Source organism: Plectrocnemia conspersa, unplaced genomic scaffold (genome assembly GCF_051122295.1).
Source record: "Plectrocnemia conspersa isolate PC_06_02 unplaced genomic scaffold, ASM5112229v1 ptg000007l, whole genome shotgun sequence".
Classification (NCBI taxonomy): domain Eukaryota; kingdom Metazoa; phylum Arthropoda; class Insecta; order Trichoptera; family Polycentropodidae; genus Plectrocnemia; species Plectrocnemia conspersa.
Genome location: NW_028277171.1, coordinates 7239047 through 7265778, shown reverse-complemented (window position 1 = coordinate 7265778; position 26732 = coordinate 7239047). Strand labels below are relative to the sequence as shown.

The 26732-nt window shown below is 30.4% G+C and overlaps 1 protein-coding gene across 2 annotated transcripts in view; it reads right to left on the bottom strand.

The window, feature by feature from the left end:
• The window catches only part of Pgant9 (polypeptide N-acetylgalactosaminyltransferase 9), a 205282-nt gene that overhangs the window by 3368 nt on the left and 175182 nt on the right, over positions 1 to 26732 (bottom strand). Inside the window, exons 7-12 of one of the 2 annotated variants that reach the window (XM_088188849.1) lie at positions 9742 to 9911; positions 6424 to 6588; positions 824 to 1077; positions 535 to 744; positions 280 to 462; positions 65 to 175 (exon numbers count right to left, since the gene is read on the bottom strand). In XM_088188849.1, the coding sequence (XP_088044975.1) occupies positions 65 to 175; positions 280 to 462; positions 535 to 744; positions 824 to 1077; positions 6424 to 6588; positions 9742 to 9911 (1093 nt within the window). The remainder of the gene's footprint in view (positions 1 to 64; positions 176 to 279; positions 463 to 534; positions 745 to 823; positions 1078 to 6423; positions 6589 to 9741; positions 9912 to 26732) is intronic. The other variant, XM_088188850.1, reaches the window with a different exon arrangement.

The following is a 26732-nucleotide window of genomic DNA, read 5'->3' as shown; positions in this document are numbered from 1 at the left end:
TATCAGCAGCATCCACAGATCAGCATTGACGTCCTTTGAGCTGTAAATGGTTAAAAAATAGTACCTGATTGCCTCCTTGACGGTGGCAAGGGTACAAACCAGCCGGTTTGTGAAGATCAGTCTTACGCATAGGTGAATCCAGACAGGTTTTACCGCCTAAGCCTAGATTTCGGAACTAAAGTACAAATATAAAGTTATTTTGTTATACATTTCGATTAAGTCTTTCGCAAAAATCTGTAATTAATAAAAAAGGTCAATAAGATACAGAGAAATACTCACTTCTCCGTTTGCTACAGCTTCTCCAGGAATGAAAAGCTCCGGATAGATGTTCTTAAGATACCAATCGAAAGGCTTGCATGCGAGTTTGCGTCGTAGCTTTTGTCGTTCGGACACATCACCATAATCTCCAGGATCATTACCAATTCTTTGATAGTAGTATTTAGCATAATCATCCATCCAAACCTATAAAAAATATTTAAAACACCATTGCATATGTACCGGTATCTACTGGTATATATCTTTCATATAGCATACTTTGGCCAATCTGACGGAATTTCTCTTGAGAACGTTCACACCCTTGCGCCACTTATACGGAGATCTCTTGCGAAAGATGTGTCCCACGTGAGAGCAAGGAACAATTTCCAATGTACCGCCACACATCCACGTTTTGAAAGACAACTCTAGATTTTCTCCGCCCCATATGTCGAATCCACTATCGTACGTGCCTAGTTTTTCAAAGAAATTCTGAAAAATATGAATTGAATTATTGTTGGTGTTTTTGGATTTATATGTTTGTGTGCTTAATTTAGTATTTTGAATGTACCTTGCTAATTGAGAATAATCCACCGGCCATTGTTGGACTCCAGACTGGTTCAGCATTGCTTGTGTGTCGTTTCTTTTCACGTTCAGGCACCGGGTGCCAATTGAACTGCAAATTCCAATCAAAACCACCGACGTTTACCGTACCGCTTCCTCGCCAGTGGTATTGTAGAGTTGTATCGTCAATTACGTCTATGACTGGACATACGACTGTGGTAGAATCGCGAGCTATTCTATCCAATAGAGGCTCTAACCAACCTGAAAAAATTAAAATAATAATAAAAAAAATGTAATGGTGTAACGGTTACAATTCAGCTTATTAAATTCTACAAAATATTCTATTATATAAAAATCTTGAAAACTATTTTGCACATTTTTTTATATGGGTATGTAACGTAGCTAGAAAGGGGAGGGAGGGGTTAAAAAGGCCGCCTGCCCAAAAAAGTTTTATCATATTGCAGATTTTTGAGAAGGTAAGATTTTGTATTATATAATTGTATGGACAAGGGAGGGAAGCAACGTTGACGATCCCTAGCTACGCCACTGGATGAGAGATGCTATAAAGTCACAGTACCAGAGACAAACCAGAATCGACACGAAAGATATCAGAGAGCATCACGAGAACACATCACGATGAATTCCAGCTACTCCACAGACATAATAGCCGACAATAATACAACTCGACATGCCAGCAAAGACTCTCCGACTTGCAAGACATTCCATTTCAGGCTCACTCTCAGATAGCATTATCTAAATTTGTGATAATTTATATATATATTAATTTCTCTATATTTATAATAATTTATGTATGTATATAAAATAAAATTTTATCAGTTTTTACAACGTCTATTTGTCTGTAAAGTCACACCTCTCATATATAATTGTAATATAGTAAGTAACCTAAATATTTTTACCTTAAAGAAGGTTCAGATATTATACATAAACAATATTTAAACGTATATGAAAATGTATCTAAAAGTTTATATATTGCTTAATATAAAAAAAAAAGTTTTTATATATGGAGATGTTACTAGATATTAAATACTTATGCAAAACTTCCATCCTCATTTTTTTATGTTTATGCAATCAACATAAAGTTATTCTTAAGTATAACAATACTCTCAGGGAACGTTTAAAAGTAAAAACAGCAATAAAAGCGTGATAAAACGGTGAAACTCTTAGAAAATGCAGCAGCTGGTTATCTCTAGCAAAGCCTCTGGGAAATAAAAACATTGATGCGCCAAACACTTGTTGGGGGAAAAACGCTCTCAGACAAAAAAGGGATGGCTAGGATGGGGTGGTTTCAAGGAAGATAACTTCACTTGTAATGGTTTGTTTTAATACTCGTGTGAGAAACGTTACTCGGAGTACGTGTACGTCAGATATGGTTGCATTTTGTAATAAAATTGTTATATTGCATATTTCGCAGTTTGTGAAATAGCTTATAAAATTGCTTTCAATATTAAAAGCATTGAAAAATATGGGCTATATATGAAACATAAATAAACGTGATTAAGTAAGTTTCGTTTTATTATAGCAATTTCAGATGCTGCTGAAGAAACTTTTCGTAATAAAAAAATATTTTTTTGCGGCTTGAAATACTACACCATAATTAAATCTTCACTACTCTTATATTTAAATGTCATTTCAAATGAGTATTGTTAATTAAATCTGAACATTTTAATAAAACATGGCGTCATAATCGCAAAAGACCCTATTCACATGATTCGATTTTGACAGGACTACGAATTTTCGTTATGTAATTTTTAGATTGGAATGTTTCTAGAAAAAATATATTTTAGGACATATATGTCCTATTCTGGATTATGCTAAAGTAGTGACTTAAGCATTACTATTTAATTTAATTTAAATCAATCAATGGTAGAATATAAATATTTAAGAATTACTCTCACCTAATTTTTTTTACGATTAATTTATATTAATTATTTTGCTGTTTTATAAATGTATATTTAATTCTGAAAGTTGAATGCTATAAAGCGAATATGTAACACTAACTTATCATATCCAATAAAAATGTCACGGGAACGTAAAATGCCGCCTATGCATTTCTATATTCACGCGTTGCAGTTCCTTTGAGCTTGAAAGTATTACGTGTAGTTCAGGAAATTTAAAATTTTACAATATCATATTAAATTCATACTAAAATATTCAACTTATTTTTGCGAGAAAAAAAGGTATTATGTATGTACATATATATTTAGATATAATGTTTATTATATAGAAATTTACTCAAAGCTAAGAAGTAAAATGTATTTGCACGATTTGATTATTCATTAATTTATATTTGTAAAGGCATCTACGTGTGAAAAATGTAAGGTTATCTATGCATTTGCCTCTCTCACTAAAATACTTCTGCTGTGAATTTTAGATTATGCTAGTAAGAGACTACATGTTATCAAATTAATAAATGTCTTAATTCGATGTGGTTTACCACAATGTAAATTTTACAAAAACTAGATTATTTTTTAGAAAATATGGGCGCCGCATACAGTATAATAAAAAGATCCCGCTGTTTAATTTTTGGTAAATAAAATAGCAATCAGTTTCTAAGTCTAGAAAATAAATAGGTGAAAGGTGATCCAACAAAAAATCACAATTTTTTAAGGATATCTTAGGATTTTTTTTATTAGTAGAACATTCGATTAATTTTATTATATAATAATTACGAAAAATAATGTAAATTAAAATAAAAATTATTATTATTTAAATAAACTTATGTTTGTTAATATAAAAATAAGCATTTAAAAAAAATGTTGATCTCGTCAGATTTGATTCAAGCAAAAATAAAATATGACATATAATATATATACGGTAAACCCAATTAGCATAATTCAATATATGGTATAATTCAAGAAGCACGTAGCATGAAATAGCTTTTGCCTGAGGCGTTAAAGAGACAAGATACGGTTGTGTTACAGGAAATCACTCGAAGGATGAACACGGTCATTAGCAATTTTATGTTTCAATGTCATGGTAGAGAATATAAAATACAACAAAGACAATTTAATGCTGAAAGTGCCTTCACTATTGAAGATTGTATCTTGATTTGGTTAGTCTTACGTTATAAATCTCTCTCTATATTTTTCCCCTACAGCTGCTCATCATCAGGACCGTCGAGAGCGAATCCGGGCCTTGGAAAAACAATGATTCCGAGCCTCATGACAAAAATGGCATTTTATATATTTTTAATATCGTAATATAATTTCTTGAATAAATAAAAATATGTACGAGTAAACCCTTTTAATATTTCAAATAAATATAAAAAGTAGTCACCGTTGTAACAACTTTTTCAAAATCATATTTTATGCAAAATATTTTAATTAGGCATTAGAAATTGTAATAAATATCTACTTGATAATAAGTCAAGTTTTCTTTGCTGCTCAGTGTTGCCATATAGTGAATTTCCAGTCCACGGCAAAAGCAATAAAATCGTGCCATTGCGGTGAAAACGCTTGATAATCAAGTGTCAATGTTAGGTGAGAGAATCAAATAAAGCACATCTAAACAAAATTTTACCCAATCCCCCCCCCCTCTCGGCAGACCTGCTCATCACAACAAGCATTTTGAAGCTAGCACCTCCTCTACTAGACACAATACAAAAAATTGGAGTATTTGCTGTTTATATATGGTGTAAAGTCTGCCTCATATATTTATTTCCATTACTGTGAAAATCATGACAATATTGATTATATTCTAAGCAGCTTTAGAAGAAGTTCTGCCACCTTTATGGTTCATGTTATCTCAATTAGGTATCCGTCTCTTTAAATCGATGAAGACCAACAACTGTTTACCTAACCACTGATATCACTCGCGACAACCCAGGTAAGAGGTTGGGCTCAGTCTTATCTCGCGCATTGTATTGAAGCAAAAGCATGACTAGATAGAGTACGCTCGGGATAAGGATTCCGGTTTGTTATTGTGTGCGTGAACTGTGTGGCTCAAAACAATATCGCTCGGAATATTTAAATTTTTTATTTTAAAAGAAAATATATGTTTATTTAACATACATACATCTGAGCTAAGTTGGAAATTTCAACGGACAATTAAAAATTTATTATTTAATCGAATAAACCAGACATTAATGTCATTAATAAAATATTTGCAAAATTCAAAATATTTCACTAGTCAAAAAAATAATGAAGTCCTTAGCTATTCTTCAAAGGTAAAAAGATATAAAATGGGGAAAGAAATTATTCGCAGATTGTTTAATGGCTCGACGACTCTATTAAATCATTAGAATCCATTGAATAAATTAAAAAAAAATCATTGGCAAAACGATAAGAATAATAACTTTTTTAAGCCTTACAGAGAATAGTGTAAAAAATCAACAACGTACGGATTAATGGAAAAATAATTAAAATATTTTAATCCACGGGTAAGAGAACGAATAAATTACAGTGTATATTTGAAGCCTTGATATCAATTAACCCAGATATGCCCAAAAAATTTTGTTCTCTTAAAATTTCATTATTAAATAAAAAACAGTGGCACGAGTTTAGTGACCTACCCATGAAACAGTAGGCATATATGGGTTAAACCAAAATCAACACAAAATTATTTAAAATAAATCACTAGAAAAGATCGAACTTCTGTGCCACACTGCACTTTAATGACGAATACCAGCATTGACAAATCAGCGACTGTCCTTAAAAGAGAAAGCGAGACAACAAAGTACACGCTTCATCGCTTCTCCCTCTCATATACATGTACACGCACACAATAACAAACCAGCATCCTTATCCCGAGCGTACTCTAATAGCCTTTCCAAAGCCTTATACCAGAGTTTACGTTCCGCATGGATAGACAAATAAAATTATACCATACGAGACAACTTTTGGTACACATTTTTTTAGAATTGTTGATGTGCGATCCAATATAAATACTTTCATTCCTTTTCAATTGTTGTTTGAAATATTTGTTGAAACTTTCTTTTTCCATCGATTATTATGACTTTGGTCTGGGTTTGTTGATTTTAAGGCCTAAGTGATCAGTAGTTAAATGTGTTTCGTATGTATTAATTGCTATAAGTGTCAATCTAAATTAAGACAATTTTACATTATCAAAGGACACAAAACGCTACACGGTACATTTTTAGTATTGATTTAAAAATCAAACTTAAAATTTTATACATTTTTTGACAAACCATGTGCACTGTAAAAGCATCATGGCAACGAATCGGTTTTGTAACAGGTACATCTTAGTCTATCGTGAAAATTTTATTATTAAATCAATATTAAAAAAAAATGGAAATAAACCGGCCAGGTTAATAATTTCGACGACGCCCTCCAACGGTTATAAAATCGGCCAGGGGTCGATTTTACCGCCGCCCGCAGGGCGAAATTCACCCCACTTGACAAATTACGACGTCTTTTTAGGGTCGGCGATCTCATAAAACGCAATAAAAACTTACGGCTCCTATATACATACACAAACCTAACAAGTTTCACAAAACGCTCGCCTCGGTCTGCATTCGCCAACTTTCGAGATACTAAAATACATTTTATAAGGGCGCGGTTAATGCGGAGCAAAGCGAGTAATGGGGCCCGAGTAAAGTGGGCTCTACGTGAAAAATTAACTGCTTACCTTCGGTACATTCGCAGTGCGAATCTAAATACGTGATGACTGGGGCGGTTACGTGGCGGGCCCCCAGGAGACGAGCCCTTATTAGGCCCTCGCGCTTTTTGGCCCTTATAATTTTCACTTTCGGGTAGCTGGCCATGTAGTCCTCCAGTTGTTTTTTGGTGTGGGCTGAAACGTAATTATGAGAATGTTTTAATCATATACGCACACAAGGCTCTGTATGTGACGTAAAATCAATAAAATGTGTTATTTATATAATAGATCTAAGGCGGTGGCTCTACATATTTAATTTGATTAAAAAAATTAAATACAAAAAACATATATTATATACATGTTATCAATGAAATAAAATACTTTGATTTTTATATTAAATATGCTTTTCTTATTAATTTTCTTATTAAGATCGCGATTTTGCTTTTATGAAATATTTTCTTTAAGTCAACCCTAAATACGTTTTTAAATGCTATAGACCATTGTCTTCCGAACCTACCATTGTGTTTAAGTGTATGCGTGGCATATTTAACCTTTAGATTTTTTAATATTAAGTTATTATAAATGTTAATGAAAAGCTGATAAACTTAATATTAAAAGGTAAAAAATGATGTTCAATAAAATGTGTGGCAAGGAATTATTTTAGTTATTTTGTAAGATTTATAGAAAAAATAATATTAAAAACCTAGTAATTTGATATTTATGGGTATTACATATTTTTTCGCTTTGCTGGTATATTGCAAAATAAATTATGAAATTAATTAAAAGTTTTACTACCTTCTTATGTAAACATGTTTTTAAAGCACATCAAACATAAAACATTAAAAAAGGAGCAATGTTTTGATTGGGCCCTTATAACGTATGTATAATAACATTTTGATTATTTTTAAAGTTAGATAATATATATATTTTATTTTCAACTTTACCAATCGCAAACCGTAACAAAATTAATTTGTAGTTTTATTTATAGAAATATTTATTATTTTCATACCTCTGGTAATTACCATGCTAGCAAAAATAAGCTTTACGTTTAACTTTCAGTATCGTATAATTGCTATGCTGTTAAAAATAAACTGCCGAAACTTAGGTACATTTCGAGTATATATGAACAATTTCCAAGAATTTTGGAAGGCTCACAACGCTCTATCATACCTAATGTTTTAAATATATTTAGAACATAATTAGTGATTTAAGATTTTAATAAATTGTTAAGCACTTAATTATAATAGTGAATTTTAAAAGAAGATTTATATAAAAATTGCTAAAAAAATATTTTCAATATTTTATACAATATATTTTTGTATTATTGTAGTGATATGTGGAATATAATGTTGTGGTTACTTTTTTGTATGTATACCTTGTTAGTTTAAGTGCTATAAAAATCAAATTTGCTGCAAAAAAACGTGTTATGTAATTCCATGAATTTATAAAATCAAAAAAACGTTAAACAATTTATATTTCACTACAGTAAAAATAAGTGACTTTTTTGTAACGATTTTATTCACAAAAGGTGAGTAAATAAAAAATAAAATCGACGATGTATATAAATAAGGATGTTGTTTTAAGCTATAAATGTAGTATTATTTAATTTAATTATATATGTAACAATGATTACTGGCGTTTTAGTAAAATTATATTTAAATATATTTTCACTGATGTTTCTAGTAGTGAAAATATAATTTAACTGATAGAAGCTAGTCAAATTATATGCTGCTATAAAATGTCTATAAAACTCAATTTGTCAATTGTCTAATACCAATTATAGTTTTTTAACAGTTAATTCATTTAAGTTGAGCAGAAAATGACGTTTCGCATTTGTTAATCTGAATTGTATATTCATTTTTGGAGCAGCATACAATTTCACTAGCGTATTTTAGATTAATTATATTTTTGTAAGTATAAATATATATGTAGTGGTATATAATTTTACTAAAACTCGAGTAAAAATGTAATTTCACTACTAATACACATTCACTGTAACATATACAATGTTTTTGAATAATCCTGACTTCTCATAAAGCATATTTTTTCTTATAAATTATTTGAATTTTAAATAAAATATAAGTATTGGTTTAAAAAAAATAGTTTTTTAAAGAATAGGTTTGTAGAATAGGGTTTCGTTATCAGTATATTTTCGCGAGTAAAAATATATATTTACTAGTGAAAATGTATTCGTATATAATTTCACTCAAACGGGTTATTACAAAAATACACATTTACTGTAAAAAATACATAATTATAATATTTGTGGCAAACTTTTCAAGTTCAAAAATATAAATAAAATTTTACACAGTACATTATTTAGATCCTTAGCTTAAATAAAGCTTTACTGTGTACCTATTTTTGTAGTGATGATTAATTTAAATCGTGTAAAGTTGTATACAAAAATCTTAAATAGTAAGCTATTTCAACATATATATATATAATATAATATGTAAAAAATAAAAAAAGGGAAAAACTGTGCCGAAATTCATCAATAATTAAATTGACAATATTTATCTACATCAAGACCTTGAAGTAAAAAAATACAGCAGAAATCAATAATTAATCTGTATGGCAAATTATTGAAAAAATAATTTAAAAGCCTACTAAAATGCCTAAGAAAATCTGGGATATCATCTTATGTATATATAGACATTGTGGGTTTTGGATAAACAACGTCATGATTAAAATATTCTAATTATTTATTTACATTTAACAATATAAGATAATTATTGTCTAGAATTAGAAAAATTATGTTATCTATTGTCTAGGATTAGATATCTATTGCCTAGATCCTAAGCATACTCTAGGATTAATACAAATATAAATATATAATATATTACAAATAAAAAAATATAAACTGAAGTTTTTTCTGAGGAATGGACACGTTAAACTTTTTATGCTTTTATGAAAATAATAGACTTATGACTGATGCATGGCACAGATAAAAGTGTAAGAAAGCAAGTAAAAAATGTTATAAAAACCGCCTGTAAGTACAAGAGGAGAATAATCATATGAAATAAAAAAATATGATGATTTTAAGATCATATATTAGTTTTAGTGGATTTTTTTAGAAATACATATTAAAATAATTAGTTAAATACATAACTTTATCAAGTTTTACATCATATTTAATTTTAATGTCGATTTATATGAATGTAAGAAAAAAGGTGAAAGAGTTTTTAAGCGATTAATTATTTTTTATCAATCTAAAATATATAAGTAAAAAAAAGTTCTTTGCCTATTTAATTCAAGTAATGTGTATTAATAAAAATTAAAATCTATTCAATATGTGATCATTAAATTTTATTTGCTATTTTTTTTATGAAGCTTATCTTAAATACTCACGCATATCAGAGTAGTCATCAACGAGGATAATCTCCTGAATCAGCTCCTCCGGAGATCTGTCTAATACTGAATGCACCGTCCTTAACAAAACTGACCAGGCTTCGTTATGGAAGCATATAACGACAGCGGTGGGTGGAAGATCTGTCTTGTATCTGCCTGGTTCTTTACACCTGCAAACAAACAAATAAATAATTTATTAAAAGCGAATAAATGAAAATCTAACGATTTGTAAAGGGTAGGTTGTTAACATATTAAGCCGCATCGTCTTGCTGTCCCTCGGGTGCCACAGACGATGTTAATTTATGCACAAACTATGAGCGCGGTATACACGTGTAACAAATGTATGGAGATATGATAAAAAAGTTCATGGATTTTTATTTGAAACAACATTTAAATGAACACTTTAAAATTGTTATATTCATTAAATGCAGTAGTAATAGTTTTATGAATTAATTAAAAACTAAGTATTGATTTTTATATTATACTAATAAATTAGTAAAATAGATGCTTTTCCGGAGAACTGTGATTTTTTTATATAATGCTTAAAATATATTTATGAATCTTTTCTGGATTCTAAAAGTTTTCCGTATCCCTCAAAAGGTGTTTATAGATACAAACTATCGCTTATCTGACCCGAATTTTAAGCTCTTGTTGCATGTTACGGTCCCAGAACTTTCTGATCGCGCCGCCCCTATGTATGTGTGTTTTTTTTTCGCCGCGGAGCGTTCAGCCATCGGCGGAATACTAACGAGTAGAAAATTGCCGGGGAAAAGTCGAGTGGAAAAATCGGCAGGCCGTACACGGCGAACACACCTTAATGAAATAGGTAATGGGTAACCCTAATGGGCCCGGCCATTACGACCGCGGGCTAATTAAGCCTTACTCGTCGCCGTCGTGTCGATATCTGGCTTTGCCGAAAAAATAATCACCGACGTTCAATAAGGGCGAAATTATTTCATGCGAATCGACAAAATTGTCCGGAAACGTGAACGTCCGGGCGTTGAATTCAAAGATTTGCGACGGGAAAATCGCAATTTGATCATTGGCAATTGGCCGCATGGCGTTCGGAAATGTAACGCAATCTTTTAAGATCGGGTTGAAGATCAAAACGTTTTGTTATATACGAACTATTAGTGAGTTGTTTGTATATTTATGATCTGTTGAAAAAAATCAAGGAAATAATTGCTGGAACTCTTTACAATAATTAAATTTGGGACACAAAGCGGCAGTAGCAAATATTGATAAAAGTTGTTAAAGAGCAATTATAATATGAATTTATGCTATATACTCATGATATAGTTTATGCTTTTACACGTGACCTAGTTATCAGTGTGTTATTCGTTGAAGGATCAATACGATAAAACTCCATTCTTAAATCGAATCATTGTCTGCGATGGAAAGTGGATTCTGTATACCAAGACGAAGTCATCTAGGTAATGGTTCAATGCAGATAAAGCACTAAGACACATATAAAGAAAATGTCTACTTTATGTTGGATAGATATAATAATAAATCCCAACTTTTTCCTAAAACCAGGCTAATCAAATACAACCTTATTAAATTCAGCTTTGTCGCATCTTCTGTATTTGCGAGATCTCTTACGCTGACGGATTGTTTCCTTTATCGCCACTTTGAACTTTATTTAAGGGCTAAATAATTTCAAAACCAGGCGGAAGTCATTTAAGGATTTAAAAAAATATGATGCTTAAACGTCTAGATATTAAATCATAGCATAGCTTATATAATTCTTTGATGGAAAAAGACGTTTGAAGTTGATAGAAAAGATTTTGATAAAATATACTATTTTATTTAAAACATTGAGTTTTTAAAGCTTTTATTTTCGAAGTGACTTATAATTACTTATTTGGCATAGACGCCTTATCATTTCATGAGCCTGGTTCAATGCAGGGACACGGTCAATTGGGCGACGGCGATTGGGCGACGGTCAAATGGGCGATTCAAAATGGGCGACGGACAAATGGGCGATGGTATTTTGGGCGACGGTCTTTTGGGCGATAGAATAATAATGCATTACAAATAAATGTGATGCAAATCATGATCTTATAATTAATTAAATAATTAACATAATTTAATACATATTAAAAAATATATGTATATTATATATATACGTACATACGAAAATATAAGTAATATTTTTTAGAATAGAATTAAAAGATGAAAACATTATTTGGTCTAAACAAAATATAATATACCTACATAAGATATAGTATGTATATATTTACTTATCATTTGTGCTTATTTAATCATAAAATATCACTTAAACAGTGATTTTTTTTATTCAAGAATTTAAGAGAGTTATATACTACCTGATAAATGTTCATAGTGGGCCCTTACGCGAATTTTTTTTTATGTTTTGAGCCTTGGAAACTACTCTGAGAACAAACCTTTGGAATTTCCAAAAATCGCATATTTTACAGTTATCTATTTTCAATTAGATAGGATAGTTATATATAAATATAATAGCACAGAACTAACGCTGATAAGTGTTTATCGTGGATTTTGCCCTTTACGCGATTTTTTTATGTTTTGAGACTTATAAATTACTGTGAGAACAATCTTTTGGAATTTCCAAAAATCGCATATTTTACCGTTATCTATTTTAAACTGAATAGGGTAGTTATATATAAATATAATAACCTAGAACTAGCGCTGATAAATGTTTATCGTGGGTTTTGCCCTTAACGCGAATTTTTTTTATGTTTTGCGCCTTGGAAATTAGTGTGAGAATAAACTTTGCGAATTCACAAAAATCGCATATTTTACAGTTATATATTTAAAACTAGATAGGGTAGTTATATATAAATATAAAAACCCATAACTAGCGCTCAGTATACTTTTGAATTTTGACTGAAAATGTTCGCAAAAAGTTTCGTTGCGTCTTTGAAAATTATTTTTGTCGTGGTTTTAAAACACTTTGTCACAGTGTCATTGTGTTTTTGGTAAAAAATTCAGTACAGCAAGAAAATAAGTATGTGTCTTTTTATTCACATGTGGGTTATATTTTATGTGCTATTTATAGATAATTGGTTTTTATAGATCATTGTTGAGAACGACTAATTTGAGTTACCACAGTTTATATTCTTCATAAATGGATAATTCAGGCATATTAAGTCAAAAAGACAAGGAAAAATATGTTTGGAATGGATATCTTTATAAAAAGAATAGACCAAAGAATTTTTATAAAAGTTTTGAGGTACAATAGAAAAAATATAGAATATTTACATGGTATTGCATATAATTATAATATGAGTTAATAATTTGAAAATAAAATTGTTTTTAGCATTTAATATACTTTTTCGTTTTAATGTATATTTTATTAATATTTACAATAAAGCAAAGCGTGCAAGTTTTTTCTGGCGCCCATATGACCGTCGCCCAAATAACCATCGCCCAATTGACCGTCGCCCAATTTACCGGAATCGCCCATTTGTCCGTCGCCCAATTGTCGCGTACCGTTCAATGCACTTGATGAGCCTGTAAATGAGTTTCTTAAAAATATCGCTTATTTTATATTTCTGCATCTAAAGTCATAAAAATCATGTTTGAGAATTGCAGATTTATACTTTTAAAATTTAAATTACTTTTAGAATAATAATATAAAACCTATTATGAAATGAAAATGATAGCCGAATAAATTTAATGCAATAAGTTAAAATTTCGCTGACAAACCAAAATTTATCCACACATAATCATGATCAAAAAATAACAAAGATAGGATCTGTACAAAAATAGGTATTTTTGGGTTGGGTCGGGCCTGAAAATTTTACATCTACCGGTGCAATTCGACCCAAAGGAACAGTTCTTCAGTCAACTATAAAAGCCGTTTGACTTTACAGTTATCTACCTCTGAACAAGGGGGGAAATCGCCGAATCGGCAAATTCCCACCCGGTCCGGGACCATACCCGTCACGTATTTACGAAATCATAAACGTTGGCAGGCAATAAACAAAACCGAACCGCATCCGCGCCGGTTTTATTGCCCGGGGCGAACCAAACGATATTCAAAAGGAACCTTAACCGGCACTTTGCCGCGAATGTGTACAAACGAAGCCCTTGTAAAGTTACACACGCGCTTTAGTGTAGTGTGCCGAAAAAAGAACCCTTTCGAAGAGTGCTTTATCACGACACAAAACGTTGAATGATGTCGTGGGGGACTCTACCACAATGAGTTTCTCGCAAAGTACCAGAAAGTAATTTATCCATCAGACGTACATATAAAAAAATGTAAAAGTAACTCCATTACAAACTTAAAGCGCCTTTGAACATGTCCAGAACTAACGAAATCCCAACGGTAATTTAAAATAAAATAACAAATTTATAAAACGAATTTCTAGCGACATTTTCTAAATGCTTAAATTATTATTTTTATATTTATTGTAAAACACTTTATTACGATCCACGAGAAGTTTTGTTAATGCGTCATATTGGCTATTATACAAAACAATATTAATTTAATTTCATATTAAAAATATAAAAAACAATTATGTGCACACCTAAAATGGATGACCACCATTCCGCATATTTTTTATTATTTCCTAACAATTACCGAAAACAAACTAAGCTTGTTAAAAAGCAGGATGGTTCGTGAAAAATGGGCGTTTTTAAGCGCTGACGTCCTGGTTGTGACAGGCAAAAATAAGGTACGCGATCGTGACTTTCATTAGCAACATTAAAAAGTGTTTCATTAAGTAGACACTACAATAAGAATGTAATGAACTGTATCAAGAGTGTCACTAAGATATAAATACGGATACGACACGTGGATCTTACAACAACAAAGAGTACAGGGATTTCAGAAAATAACTCCATATTTGAAGACATGAAATAGTGTATAGTACAAAAAGCGAATCGCAAATAAATTATTAATATTTAGAAACACTTACAAGTTATCAGCATATAATAAATATTTTGAGTTTTTAATTGCCACAAAATAAGGCCCAAAATAAATCTCAATGGTTCATTAGATTAAGCACAATATTCATTAAAGCGGCGATTACCATAGCTTAAATAATATCATATTTCATTTAATTTTCGGGTTTTAAGGTCGAAAGGGTGTATGACTGCAGCCAAATAGACTTTGGAAATGCTAGTAACAGATTCTTTTATCGAGGATTATTATAAGGATGTTTGCGTGCCAATTGCATCGCTTCTTGGACACCCTCTCGAAATGTGTTCACGCCTAAATAGAAACGGTGATCGGCAACCAAAGAGTTGAGTAACAATATTAATGTGTGTAGGGTAGAATGAATTGTCTAACACGCGTCCTCTCCGAATAAAGAGTAGTATATAGGCGTAATTAAGGTTTCAGGAATAATGTGCAATACTTTCAATTATTAAAGCAAATTTTTGAACACAAAATCTTTCCTTCATTGTTGTGATATAACATTTTTGAGACAGGATAATTTCTTTTTTGGTTGAAATGGTCGTGAGAATGATCTCTAAATGATAACTAATTGTGCAGGTGGTTGAAACCCCATAATAATATTATCCTTTTCATACTTATATTCCTGTCTTGAAAGTTTGAACCCCTAAGGTGCTTGATTGATAAAAACAAAATTGTCATAATAATGAAGCAATAGCAAATATTTTCCAAAAAAAAATATGTCGAAAGAACTAATGTTCAATTATTTACCGTATTTTGACAATCTTATTTTCCTATCGATCATTTAAAAAATTAATTAGCTCATGTTTACTTTACTGTTTTTTTGGCGCTTTATTTTATTTTAATATCCATTATTAAAAAGTTTAAATCATTTGTAAGCTTTCTTATTCACTCGTCATTTTATTTTGTCTGAAAAAGAAATTTATTTTTAATTTTGCTTAACCACTTTCTATTGATAAAACTACGATATATAGACTGCCTTATTTTAAGTATAATTTTACGTGACTAGTGCTGCAACGTTAATCCAGGAATTAAATTGCTAAGCCATATACATATGTATATATAAATTTGTATACATAAAATTTCGTGTATAGGTATCAAAGAAATACCACCCCTCCAAATAAAACATTAGTTATCTACGACTTTCCGTCGGATATACGCGTTAAAAAAATAATAATGAAACATTTTGATGAAAGCGTAGCACGCAATGAATGTCGAGGCGAGAAAGGCAATATTTCATAAACGATCTTTTTACTCACATTAGGGGAAACTCTTTAGCGCCTGGGGGGAGAATTTTCTTCGGGCGTTTCTCATAACGATGACATAATGAGATTAAGACAAACGCGCTTTAGCTTCGAAGCGGGTTTTTAAGCAACGCTCGTCGCTTTAGATATGAGAAATAATTCAGGCCTGTGTGTAACATTCCGGTTTCGAGCGCTTTTGAGCTATTATGCTAAAAAGTCAGCCGGGGTTGGTTTGGAGATTGGAAGAGCCGATGGAAAATATCCACCGGTGAGCTGTGTTGTAAGTTGGTCTGTTATAGCCGAGGGCACTTGAGCTCAACTGCCGAACTTTGGCCGTGAGCAGACGTCGTTGAGCTTAAAATGAAGGGATACAAGTATGCCGATGCAGCGGTAGCGAAACACCTGTACATATGCTTATAAGTTGTTTAAAACAATATTAAAGCGTCGTGATTGAAAAATATCGTCAATGGTTCAGCAGGAACTGAAAAAATCGATATATTCGAACGATACGTTTAGAACCAGTCTATAAGTAATAATTATAAACCAGCACGATAAGTCAGTAGTTCAATTATAATCAGAAGTAGTGATAATTATATAATTATAATTCTGATCGATCATCACAAATTGGTTTTCCATATATTTTCACAATCTCACAGATGAATACCGTGATAAATAAATAAAGCAAATTGAAGCTAGTTCATGTTTTTAATTATTAATAGTTTATTAATATTGATATTGATGTCACTGGTTTACAGACTGATTTTTGAGAAGTGAGACATCAGACTGAAGTCTGATGTCTCACTTCTTCAATTGAATATTCGAATTATTCGCCTGATTTTCAACTATATGAATATTCTACTCTCGAATGAAATTTGAAAGAATCTTAAAATAAAACAATTTGTATACTTGAGCAACACATGTAGTCTTCTTTTTAGAATTAGTAAAACGGTCGTTTTGCCGAGATTTAATATGACTTCGTTTAGCCATTAGCGAAAGTGCACTTTCAGTAAAACCTACAATGAGAATGGTTTATTATTTATCATTATGGAACTCGTTATTGTAAAAATAAATAATGAGTTTTCGTATCTATTTATTTAAAGACTTAGAGATGTCATTTGGCGGGTGCCTTTTAATTTTTTTATTTTTTTTATTTTATTTTTTCGATTAAATTAAGACCATCGTGGCCTAACAGGTTACCCTAATGCGCCACGATGGTCAAAAGCAAATTATAAATTTATAAAACATAAAAAACGTATATATATAAATAAATATAACAATACTTAAACATAACAAAAAAAATTTATAAAATATTAAAATTAAAAGATATAAACCGGATCAGATCCTCGTAGCTCACATTAAATAAATCAATTTTCAATGCCAGCGTATTAAGGAGCCGTATGGCCACAGCTATAGGCGAGTCGGCAAGTGCGGATGTCCTAGCCCTAACTGCCATCAAAAGAGGTCTCGATCGTGATTCTCGAAAATGTTCCGGAACCCAAAACTGGAATTCCTCGAGAATAGCTGAATTGTCGACAGCACCTTTTAGTAGTTTGAAAAAATGCTTAGCGACATACAGCTTTCTGCGAGAATTCAGCGAATCATATCCCAACGCTCCTAAAAGAAAGGCGCTGGGATATAAGAACGGATAATAACCAAATGTCCTTTTGTAAAGGTATCTTAAATACCTTTTTTGAATTTTTTCTACTAAAAGGGAATATTTGGCTATTCGCGGATTCCAAATTATAGATCCCGATTCAAGAATGCTACGAACTAAGGTGTCATAGAGGATGCGAATAACTGACGGATCGTCAAAGTGAAAGGCATTCCTCATAACAAAGCCGAGCATCTTGGAAGATTTATCACAGACGTCGTGTATGTGTAGAGAGAACCTCCATTTGCTCTCGAAAGTGATTCCGAGATCTTTAATGGAAGTTTCTTTAGTCAAAATGTTACCACCGAGATGGTAGAAATAAGCTGATGGCGAACGGATTCGAGAAAATGACACAGTATGGCACTTTCCGACACTAAAGGGCAGACGGTTAACGGAAGCCCATCTCCACAGAGAGTCTAAATCACTTTGTAGAGAGAAGGAGTCCGCAACAGATCGAATGCATTTATATAATTTTAAATCATCTGCGTACAGAAGAAAACTTGAATTTTTAATTGCTGTATTTATGTCATTAATAAATAACACAAAAAGCAGAGGTCCCAAATTGGATCCTTGAGGAACCCCCGAAGGGGTAAAATATTCTTTTGACAATCGGCCACCATAGGTTACAAACTGTACGATTGCTTAAATAACTCAAAAATAACCGAGTTAAATTATCTGAGCAACCGAGGTTCGACAATTTTTTTAATAATAACGTATGACAAACTTTGTCAAAGGCTTTCTCAAAATCTGTATACACGACGTCTACTTGAATTCCGGCATCGAGAGAAGTTGTCACCGTTTTGGTGAAAATATTTTATCCTTTTATCCTAAATTTTGGCATAAATATGTGTCATCTGTTAAAATACGAGTATTTGAGTTAAAATAAAATTCACTGCGTCTCGTTATTATATGTAAACTATACACTAAATGAAAAATTTTAACTCAGAAATATTTGTCAAAAACGTTTAACTATATTTGATTTAACTGAAAAAAAATTTCGTCTGCGGTTGATTTCTTTTAAATCTAGTAACACGATTTTTAACATAAGGAGGGATTGTAATTTTATATGTGAATTTAAAAACTGCCAAAATTTTGCTCCACTCTGGAAAAAATTAAAATGACGTCCCAGAACAAAAAGTAAGTAAAATAAAAATCACTGAATTGTGACGACGTCAAAAATAAAATGGTTAATTAAAAAAATTATTATTAACCAATAATTATTTTTTTAATAAATACTAATTTACAGCCAATTAATTTTTTTTGCACTAATTGGGTAAATAATTTCATGTCGTTAAAAACCAAGAGAAAAATACGAATATATTCTAAAATTTCATCTATTTTTCATTAAATATTCGAATAGTTGAGAACTACGAATTATTGAGAGACGTAGTAGTAACACATTGTCATAAAAATTGTAAAATTATTTACAATTTTTATTAAGTTAATAATTATTAGATTAGATGTCACTAATTTATGATGATTATATAATAACTCATAATAATACATAATATTTTCGTAGAATAAATAAAAAACGATTATTTATTTATTATGTAAATATTTAATTTACATGTTTTTTATTATCGCATTTCACTAATGTTATTACTCACCTCAATATTTGTGAGATTTGGAAAAGCTAGAACAACCAAATCTAAGGTATCCATCCGAATTAAAATAATCCGATTTTCTAGATGTGATTTATTATTTAATTGAATTATATTTAAACTTGCAAAAATATAATTCAACTAAAATTATACACTGCTCTAAAACGTCTATGAAACTCAATTTGATAGTTGAAATTCCATCATTAGATGTTTGAAACCAAGCTTAATCTAAGCGAAACAATCAAACTTAATGAAACTTAAATGAGGTTAATTATTTTTGGTTGGGTTTGGGTTTAGTTAATTTTTTATGTTAAATTTCTGATTATGTGGAAATATGCGTACAAGCTCATATGCTCACAAGCACAGTTTTATTGATACTGAGCAGTTAAATTATAAATTATTTATTAGATACATTTTAATTTGTGAAATTATATTTATACTAGTGATTATTTAATTTCACTAACTATGTTTCATAGTATATATTATATACTATGTAACATATTTAAATAAAGGTTGATAAAAAATAATCTAACGTGAATTAATTAATGTAAGTAACTAATTAATTAATAATAATCTACAATAAATTAAGAATAAAAAATAATAATATACATTTAATATGAAAATTAATTTGTATGTTGTTCCAACACTTTAATTACCTTTCCATTTATAAATTTTGCTATTTTTATTTTAAATTATGAAAATAAAGGTCACTTTGTAAATGTAAAAATATCTCAAATAAACGTTTATGTCTGTTCAAGCTTTTTTCTTGGGTCTTTACACTTTATATTGTTTTTTGATTTTAGTCTTAATAAAATGCTCGATAAGCATCTAAAAAGCATACAATAAAATTCAAAAAATAGTTTTATGAATATAATTCGCTCGAGTGACCTTTAACATAAGAAAATGCTTCTGAGAATATTTTATCGCATAGCAATATTAAAATTGTTATGAACATGAAAATATTTATTTTTATATATTCTGCGCAAGATTTCGTTGAAATTTTCTCGCATGATAATTTCTTCATGCTCTCATAAATTAACATGTTTTCACATTACAGGGGAGGCACATGTTGGGAGGTGGGGGTAATTTTGTGACTTTGAGCGAGGTCACCGTTGCACGGCGTTTATTAAACCGTCGCAGTCTTACAAAAGACCTCAGGATTAACTTTTGTATACCCTTTGTTTTACTGAAATGCGCTTGACGTGTAGCCTTTATTATTAGAACAGTATTCATTCAGTTTTAATTTAGAACTACCAGCACACGGGAGCGATAGATCGTTGCTAATCTATGGATTATCGGAGCACTTCGCTTCGGGGTGTAATAGAATATACTCTAAGATTAGAATCTGCAACTTAATCCTTTGAAAGTTATACACGCTTTGTATGAACAGCATTTAAAGCATTTCGTCTCTAAGCTGAAGCAACGAATTGTCAAGATGGGTGATACAAAGTCATTTGTGACAGAATGTGATATTGAGCTCTGTTCCTATTCAAAAAAAAAACAAAAAAATGGTAAAAGCCCTTAGCAACTCAGCAATTACCTAACCAAACTGACAATATATTTATATATGGTTGCCAAGTGTTGCGTGTTTGAAATCAAAACATCCGTTTTAATCTAGTAAGCTATATTTATAGTTATATTGATTTTTTTATACATAAACGATTTTTATGAATATGATCTATAAAATAGATGTACAGTAATTTAAATATTTATCAACATGTAATTGCTTTGGTTTCATACACTTATCATAAGCTTTCAATTCATTTTTTGAAAAATACAATATTTATCATAATGATGTATTTAAATGTAGCCCAATGCGTTAATCAATATTATAATTAACAGTAATTGAAAAAAGTTGTATTACGGCTTACAGTCTGCACATCACGTTAAACGAAACCTAGATTAACCGATCCTTTTTCGCAATGAGTTTAAAAGCTTTGTTTTTTATTACTGAAATATATGTATATACTGCGGGTTTTCAAATTGAAATGTTACTTCTACGAAGCTGTATTTGCGATCATGTTTTTTGATTCATACCAGAGTGTATTAAAAAATAATAGGAGAATTTTATATAATATAAAGTGTGCGAAAAAAGTATGGCAATGTTATGAATTGTATTATGTGTGCGTGTGAATTATTGCATTCAATATAATGTTACTTTTTTCAACATAGTAAGATAAATAATACACTTTCCATAATATTATATTTTAATTCTTTACAGAATAATTTGAAAATGTAATTAATGCATGCAAAGCGAATGCAACTGCTTCGTGCACATCTGCAGATACACGGGCTTGAGTATGAGTTAAAGAAGTAACTTTGCAGCAAGTGCAATTAAAGCTAGGTATCTTAAAGTGTGGGACCACTTGCGACGGTGTGCTGAAATTATATTTATTCAAACGTTAAGTGTTTTTCACTACATTTGAGCAATTATACTGGGTATTCAAACTGTGCTAATTTCCTTTAAAATTAAAATATTCTAACTTTTATTTAAATCGTGTCAGAAGTGAAAGTTAATAATGGTTTATTACAATAGTGCTAAAACATGCCATTTTTTTACTTTTAAATAGAAACTGTCACATATAAAAAAATAGTAATTTTACAGCGATAATTTCATTGCAAAAATAATATATTACTTTATTTTTCAGTGAATTATATTTTCATCCTGATGAATCAAAAATATTAAATATATAACATACAATAATTAGGAACATATTAATATTAAGAAAGAAGAATAATGCTAAAAACATGGTTTATATTCGAACCATTTAGAGATTCTAATCCGAATATTCAAGTACGAAATGTATTTACTTTTGTATTGTATTCGTTCATATTTTGATTTTTTTAATCTTTATAGATGAATATTGCTACTTTAAGTGTATTTTCAATAATGAAGGTAGTTAATTTTTAACCTAGAATATCGCTGGATCGCAGCCAATCTGTATGCTAATTATCTATGACAGTTAACTATTTATAAAAAAGCAGGAGCATTGAACTGCCGAAATTTCAGAAAATCCTTATCTGGACTCTCAATGCAAGAATTATTTTTTCTTTTTTTTTAATAAATACAAATAATGTTTAGTTTTAGGTCTGCCTAAACTAAATTATTATAATAATATTTTATGAGCATAGTGAGTTGTAGTTAATTATTGTCAACACATTAACAGCAACTATATGAGTATGTTTAGCAGTAGGAATAATTAAAAGCTTAAGAATATATTTCTTTATTATTTTTAAAAAAATATGAGTCTTAATACTTTTTTGTTAGCATAAAAATATGTTTCTATAAACTTTAAACTTAAAACGAAAAGTTAAAAATAACAAATACTTAGAAACTCCAGTACCAAAAGATTTTGTCATTGCAGAATGAAAAATAATCACTGATAAAATGGATAAAAATAAATATTGTGTACCTTACAAAAAATATAGCAGTCTTAGAAACGTCATAAATTGATATCCTTTTTATGTAAATACAAAGTATTAAAATACTTAATAATGTAACTTTATAATCTTTCCATCAAAAACAAATACTTTAATAATTAAACTAATCAGAAACAAAACGTTGACTATGCTGTGACGTTCATCAATCAGATATTAAAAAGTACGTATTAACCGCGAGAAAAAACTGTCGCAAAACACGTTAAAGGCTTAATAAGCACGACCCGTCGTTAAGTGAATTTTGTACGTGACAATCAAAGATCCGAAGGATTAGCTAAATCACATCAATAGCCGATTGGGGCCTTAACAAATACAGACAAATTTTCAAATATTGTATTGCACTGATGTGCATATATAATAAAGGTAACAAAAATAAACAAATCTAATTACACCCTCAAATATCCATAATTGACCTTCGCGTCAAGAGTAGGCGAACAAGGCCAGCTCCTTCAATCAGATTAATGTATATAAATACATATATAATGTCTATCATTTGGATTTTACTTAGAACAAAAACTTTCGCAATATATTCCCGTCTTGAGGCACAAGAAAGTTCATTTGAACAAGTGAAGCTACGCTGACTAGCGGCAGAGACCGAGAGAGCAGCCGCTTCCCTCTTCACATCAACCCTGCTTCAGCTACGAACAGATACATTTATAAAAACTATACTAACTTTTAAACTAAAATAACTTTTGCTTATTATGAAAATAAACACTCTGACACATACTTAATATATACAAAGAAAGACAAAAATAAAACAAAAATTAAAAGTTTATAAAACTTATATATTTATCAGATGAATATTTCATATTATATAAATTACTATTTATATGTTAAAGATAGTCGTTATTATCAGGCGTAAAAAGTACTATCGCAATCCATCGAACCGAGTGTTCAACTAACCGGCGATTTTTCCGCATATCTTCTATTACAAAGTAAAAATTGACAATAAAGCTCGAAGGCATTAATGGATGGAGAATGTACACATGCACCGCTACACGCTCGAGTCCAATTGCATCCCCTTGGCGCTGCAAACATAGTACGTGCCCAGTTTGAAAAATTTGAAAAGTGTCCAGATTTTCAATCCCGACCATCAGCGACCGTAAATTTAATCCGGAACCACCCCAGTTTCGTATGGGATGGGAATTTGAACGGGGTTGCTGAATAGGAAACTTTGAGCTCCGAATTCAGCCCGACACCTCCAAAGATAAAATTCAAACTATTGTAAAGCGAGCGTTCAGTTTCTGCAGTGAGTGTAGATATCATCTGCGGAAAGTTAAAGTTTACGTGTATGGAGCAATTGAGTTTTTAATTATTATTGTTATGAATTGTATTATGAAATAATGGTACAAATAAATAAATATAAAAAAAGGAAAGATTTTTAAAAAACAATATATATAGTTGTGTTTTAAAATTTGCATATTTTTATATGTATTGCGTTTGCAATCATTTTATAGACGCACATTCATAAATGTGTATATTTTTCGACCATTACTGCCTGTTGTCGGCTTTTTTTTAATGAAAAATGGCCAGTTAAATGAGAGAACGGCAGTGAAGAGGCTGTGTAATTAAAATTGATGGCATATGTTGATGCGAGTGATTTTTGAAAGCCAACATGTGTATTGATAATAGAGCTTCACTTGAGTATATATTTTTGTAGCTTCAATGAAAAATATTATATCCATGAAGCTATTTAATAAGCACTGCTACTACTATTTGTGATTAGTATGCCACTTATAAGCTATATTATACGCGTATTTTGTGTTTGTCAGCCAATTAAAACCGACGCATTTTGCCTCGTTAAAAAAAGTTAATAATTACCGAATCATTGTTAAAAATATGAAATCTCAGTATAGCAAAGCTCAAAAAAATTCGTTACTTTGAATGTAAGAAAGATGATATGTTTTTATTTGATTTATTTACCATATTACTACAGCATCAAAATAACCTCTAACAAGTTTGACAGATTTAAAGATAATGTAATGAACACAATAAAATTTGTTAAAAAAATGTTTATGGCTCGGCGAAACACCTTGAATGTCGCTTATGAACACATCCAAGTCAAGAACAAACTGAATTCAGAGAAATATTGTGTCAAGTTGTAACGTCATTCTTAAACTCGGATCAAAATATTTCGTTATACTGAGATCATTTTTCGTTACAATGAAAACAAATTGAAGATTCGTTATACTAGGTATTTTGTTATTTCGGTATTCGTTACAAAGAGATTTTATGTTGTATGGTTCAAGTAAAGCAGTTTTAAGTAACGTTTCTGGCTTTTAAAACGGGTAGTCAACTTCTAACAAAAAGCAGTATCGTAGAAAAATTATTGAATAAAGTGGAATTAAAATTGCTTAAATGCGTCATAATAGGTGACAAATCATAAATGTATGGTTATGATCTCAAGGTAAGTGCCTTAAAAAGCTAAGACCAAAAAAGTACGTCAAGCTGGTTGAATGTGAAGTACGTATCTCCTTACTGTTTTCTTAGATTAGTATGCTAGAGTCCATTATAGATTTGTAGTGCCAAGTCTTAAGATCAATAAAAAGTTTTATTAGGATTACGTCACGCAAATGACCAGAATCGTGGGCAAACACCTCTTGGACTTCGTATCATGATAACGCATCTCCACACATTTTACTACTAATTGTGATTTTTTGCAAACACTTTCGTGATGTCATAAGCACACAGTCTAAAATTTCTATATTTAAAATTATAATACTGTTTCTGAGCTGGTTTATCTGCAGCAAAGCTATGTCCATATACATTACTAATGATACAAGAAGAGGATGTCGAAAGGTTTGAGTAAAATGTAATTAATTATAACGACAATAATTTGGTACAGCAAAAGCAAGATTTACAAATTTTTATCTGATACTAAAAACACATGCAGCACAAATAATATATGTATAAATTTATGTACATATTTAAAATGTGTGTATTTTTCACAACCTCTCTACACTAAAAATGCTTTCCAACTATGATAAACTTAAATAGTGAAAATACATAATATTTTCAGATATGAAATTCAAACTTCAAATAATAATAGAAATATTATATTTTCATCTAACTTAATGTTAAGTTAAGACTAAGCTTTTATTTGTTTTAAAATCATAATGTTCAACTTTATGTGTTAATACATAAAATTTCATTATTGTCTTGTTTGTTTAATACTCTCTGATGCAAAATGAGCACGTACACCTAATAATAAACTTTTGAGGCGAAGTCATAAGTTTAAAACGCCACGATTGAAATATACATTTGCTTAAACCATAATTTGTCTCCAAAGTACTGGTTAAGTATATATGAACAATTAAAAAAAAAGGTTTAATAGTGTAAACATATTCTAATCTGTGGTTTAAGCTTATAAAATAACATCGTATAAATGTCTACTTCGCAATTGTATTAAAAAAAGTCCTTACTATTAAAAAATAATTTAATGTGTAGCATAAAAGGTTTTTAGGCTAACCTGTTTTTATAGAATTTTTCAAAGTTACGATCTTTACACAGTGACCCCTAATAAATCGTACGCACGATTCTAATTGGAGTATAATTCTTGGGGGTTGGCTCTTTAGGGCATGGCATCGGGTAATTGCCGTTTGGCAATACTTTTTACAGGTTAATTTTCCATGTTGGAACCAAAGTGGAATCGAGCGTGACGGCAACGGACCTAATACATATTGGAGTTTTAAATCAAAGTCCCCTGCGGGAACAGTATACATGTAGGGAGTGGCTGGAGGCAATCACGGCTAATTGGAACGGAGCCGGCTACAATGCCACTTATCCAAAAAAAAAAATATTATCTGAGATGAATGGAAAATAGGACTTTGAAATATATTTCAAACTATAATGGACAAGCATTCCAGTGAACTTTGAAAAAATAAGGCTTAAAGTGTTCCAATTTTATTTAATAATCAAACCCATAGTCGAGTTGCTCGAAATTGAACACAACGTAACGTCAGCTTAGATATATTATCCCCAAGTCGACGTATGTTAATCAAGTTTAGGTTAAGTGAACTTTAACTCTTGGTTATGATAGATTATGCTACATTAATTGAGACATACCATGCCTACATTGTATAACAGTTGTGAATTTTTTTCGTCATAAAAATAAAATTTATATGTAATTTATTTTTATTTTTTATATGTCTAAT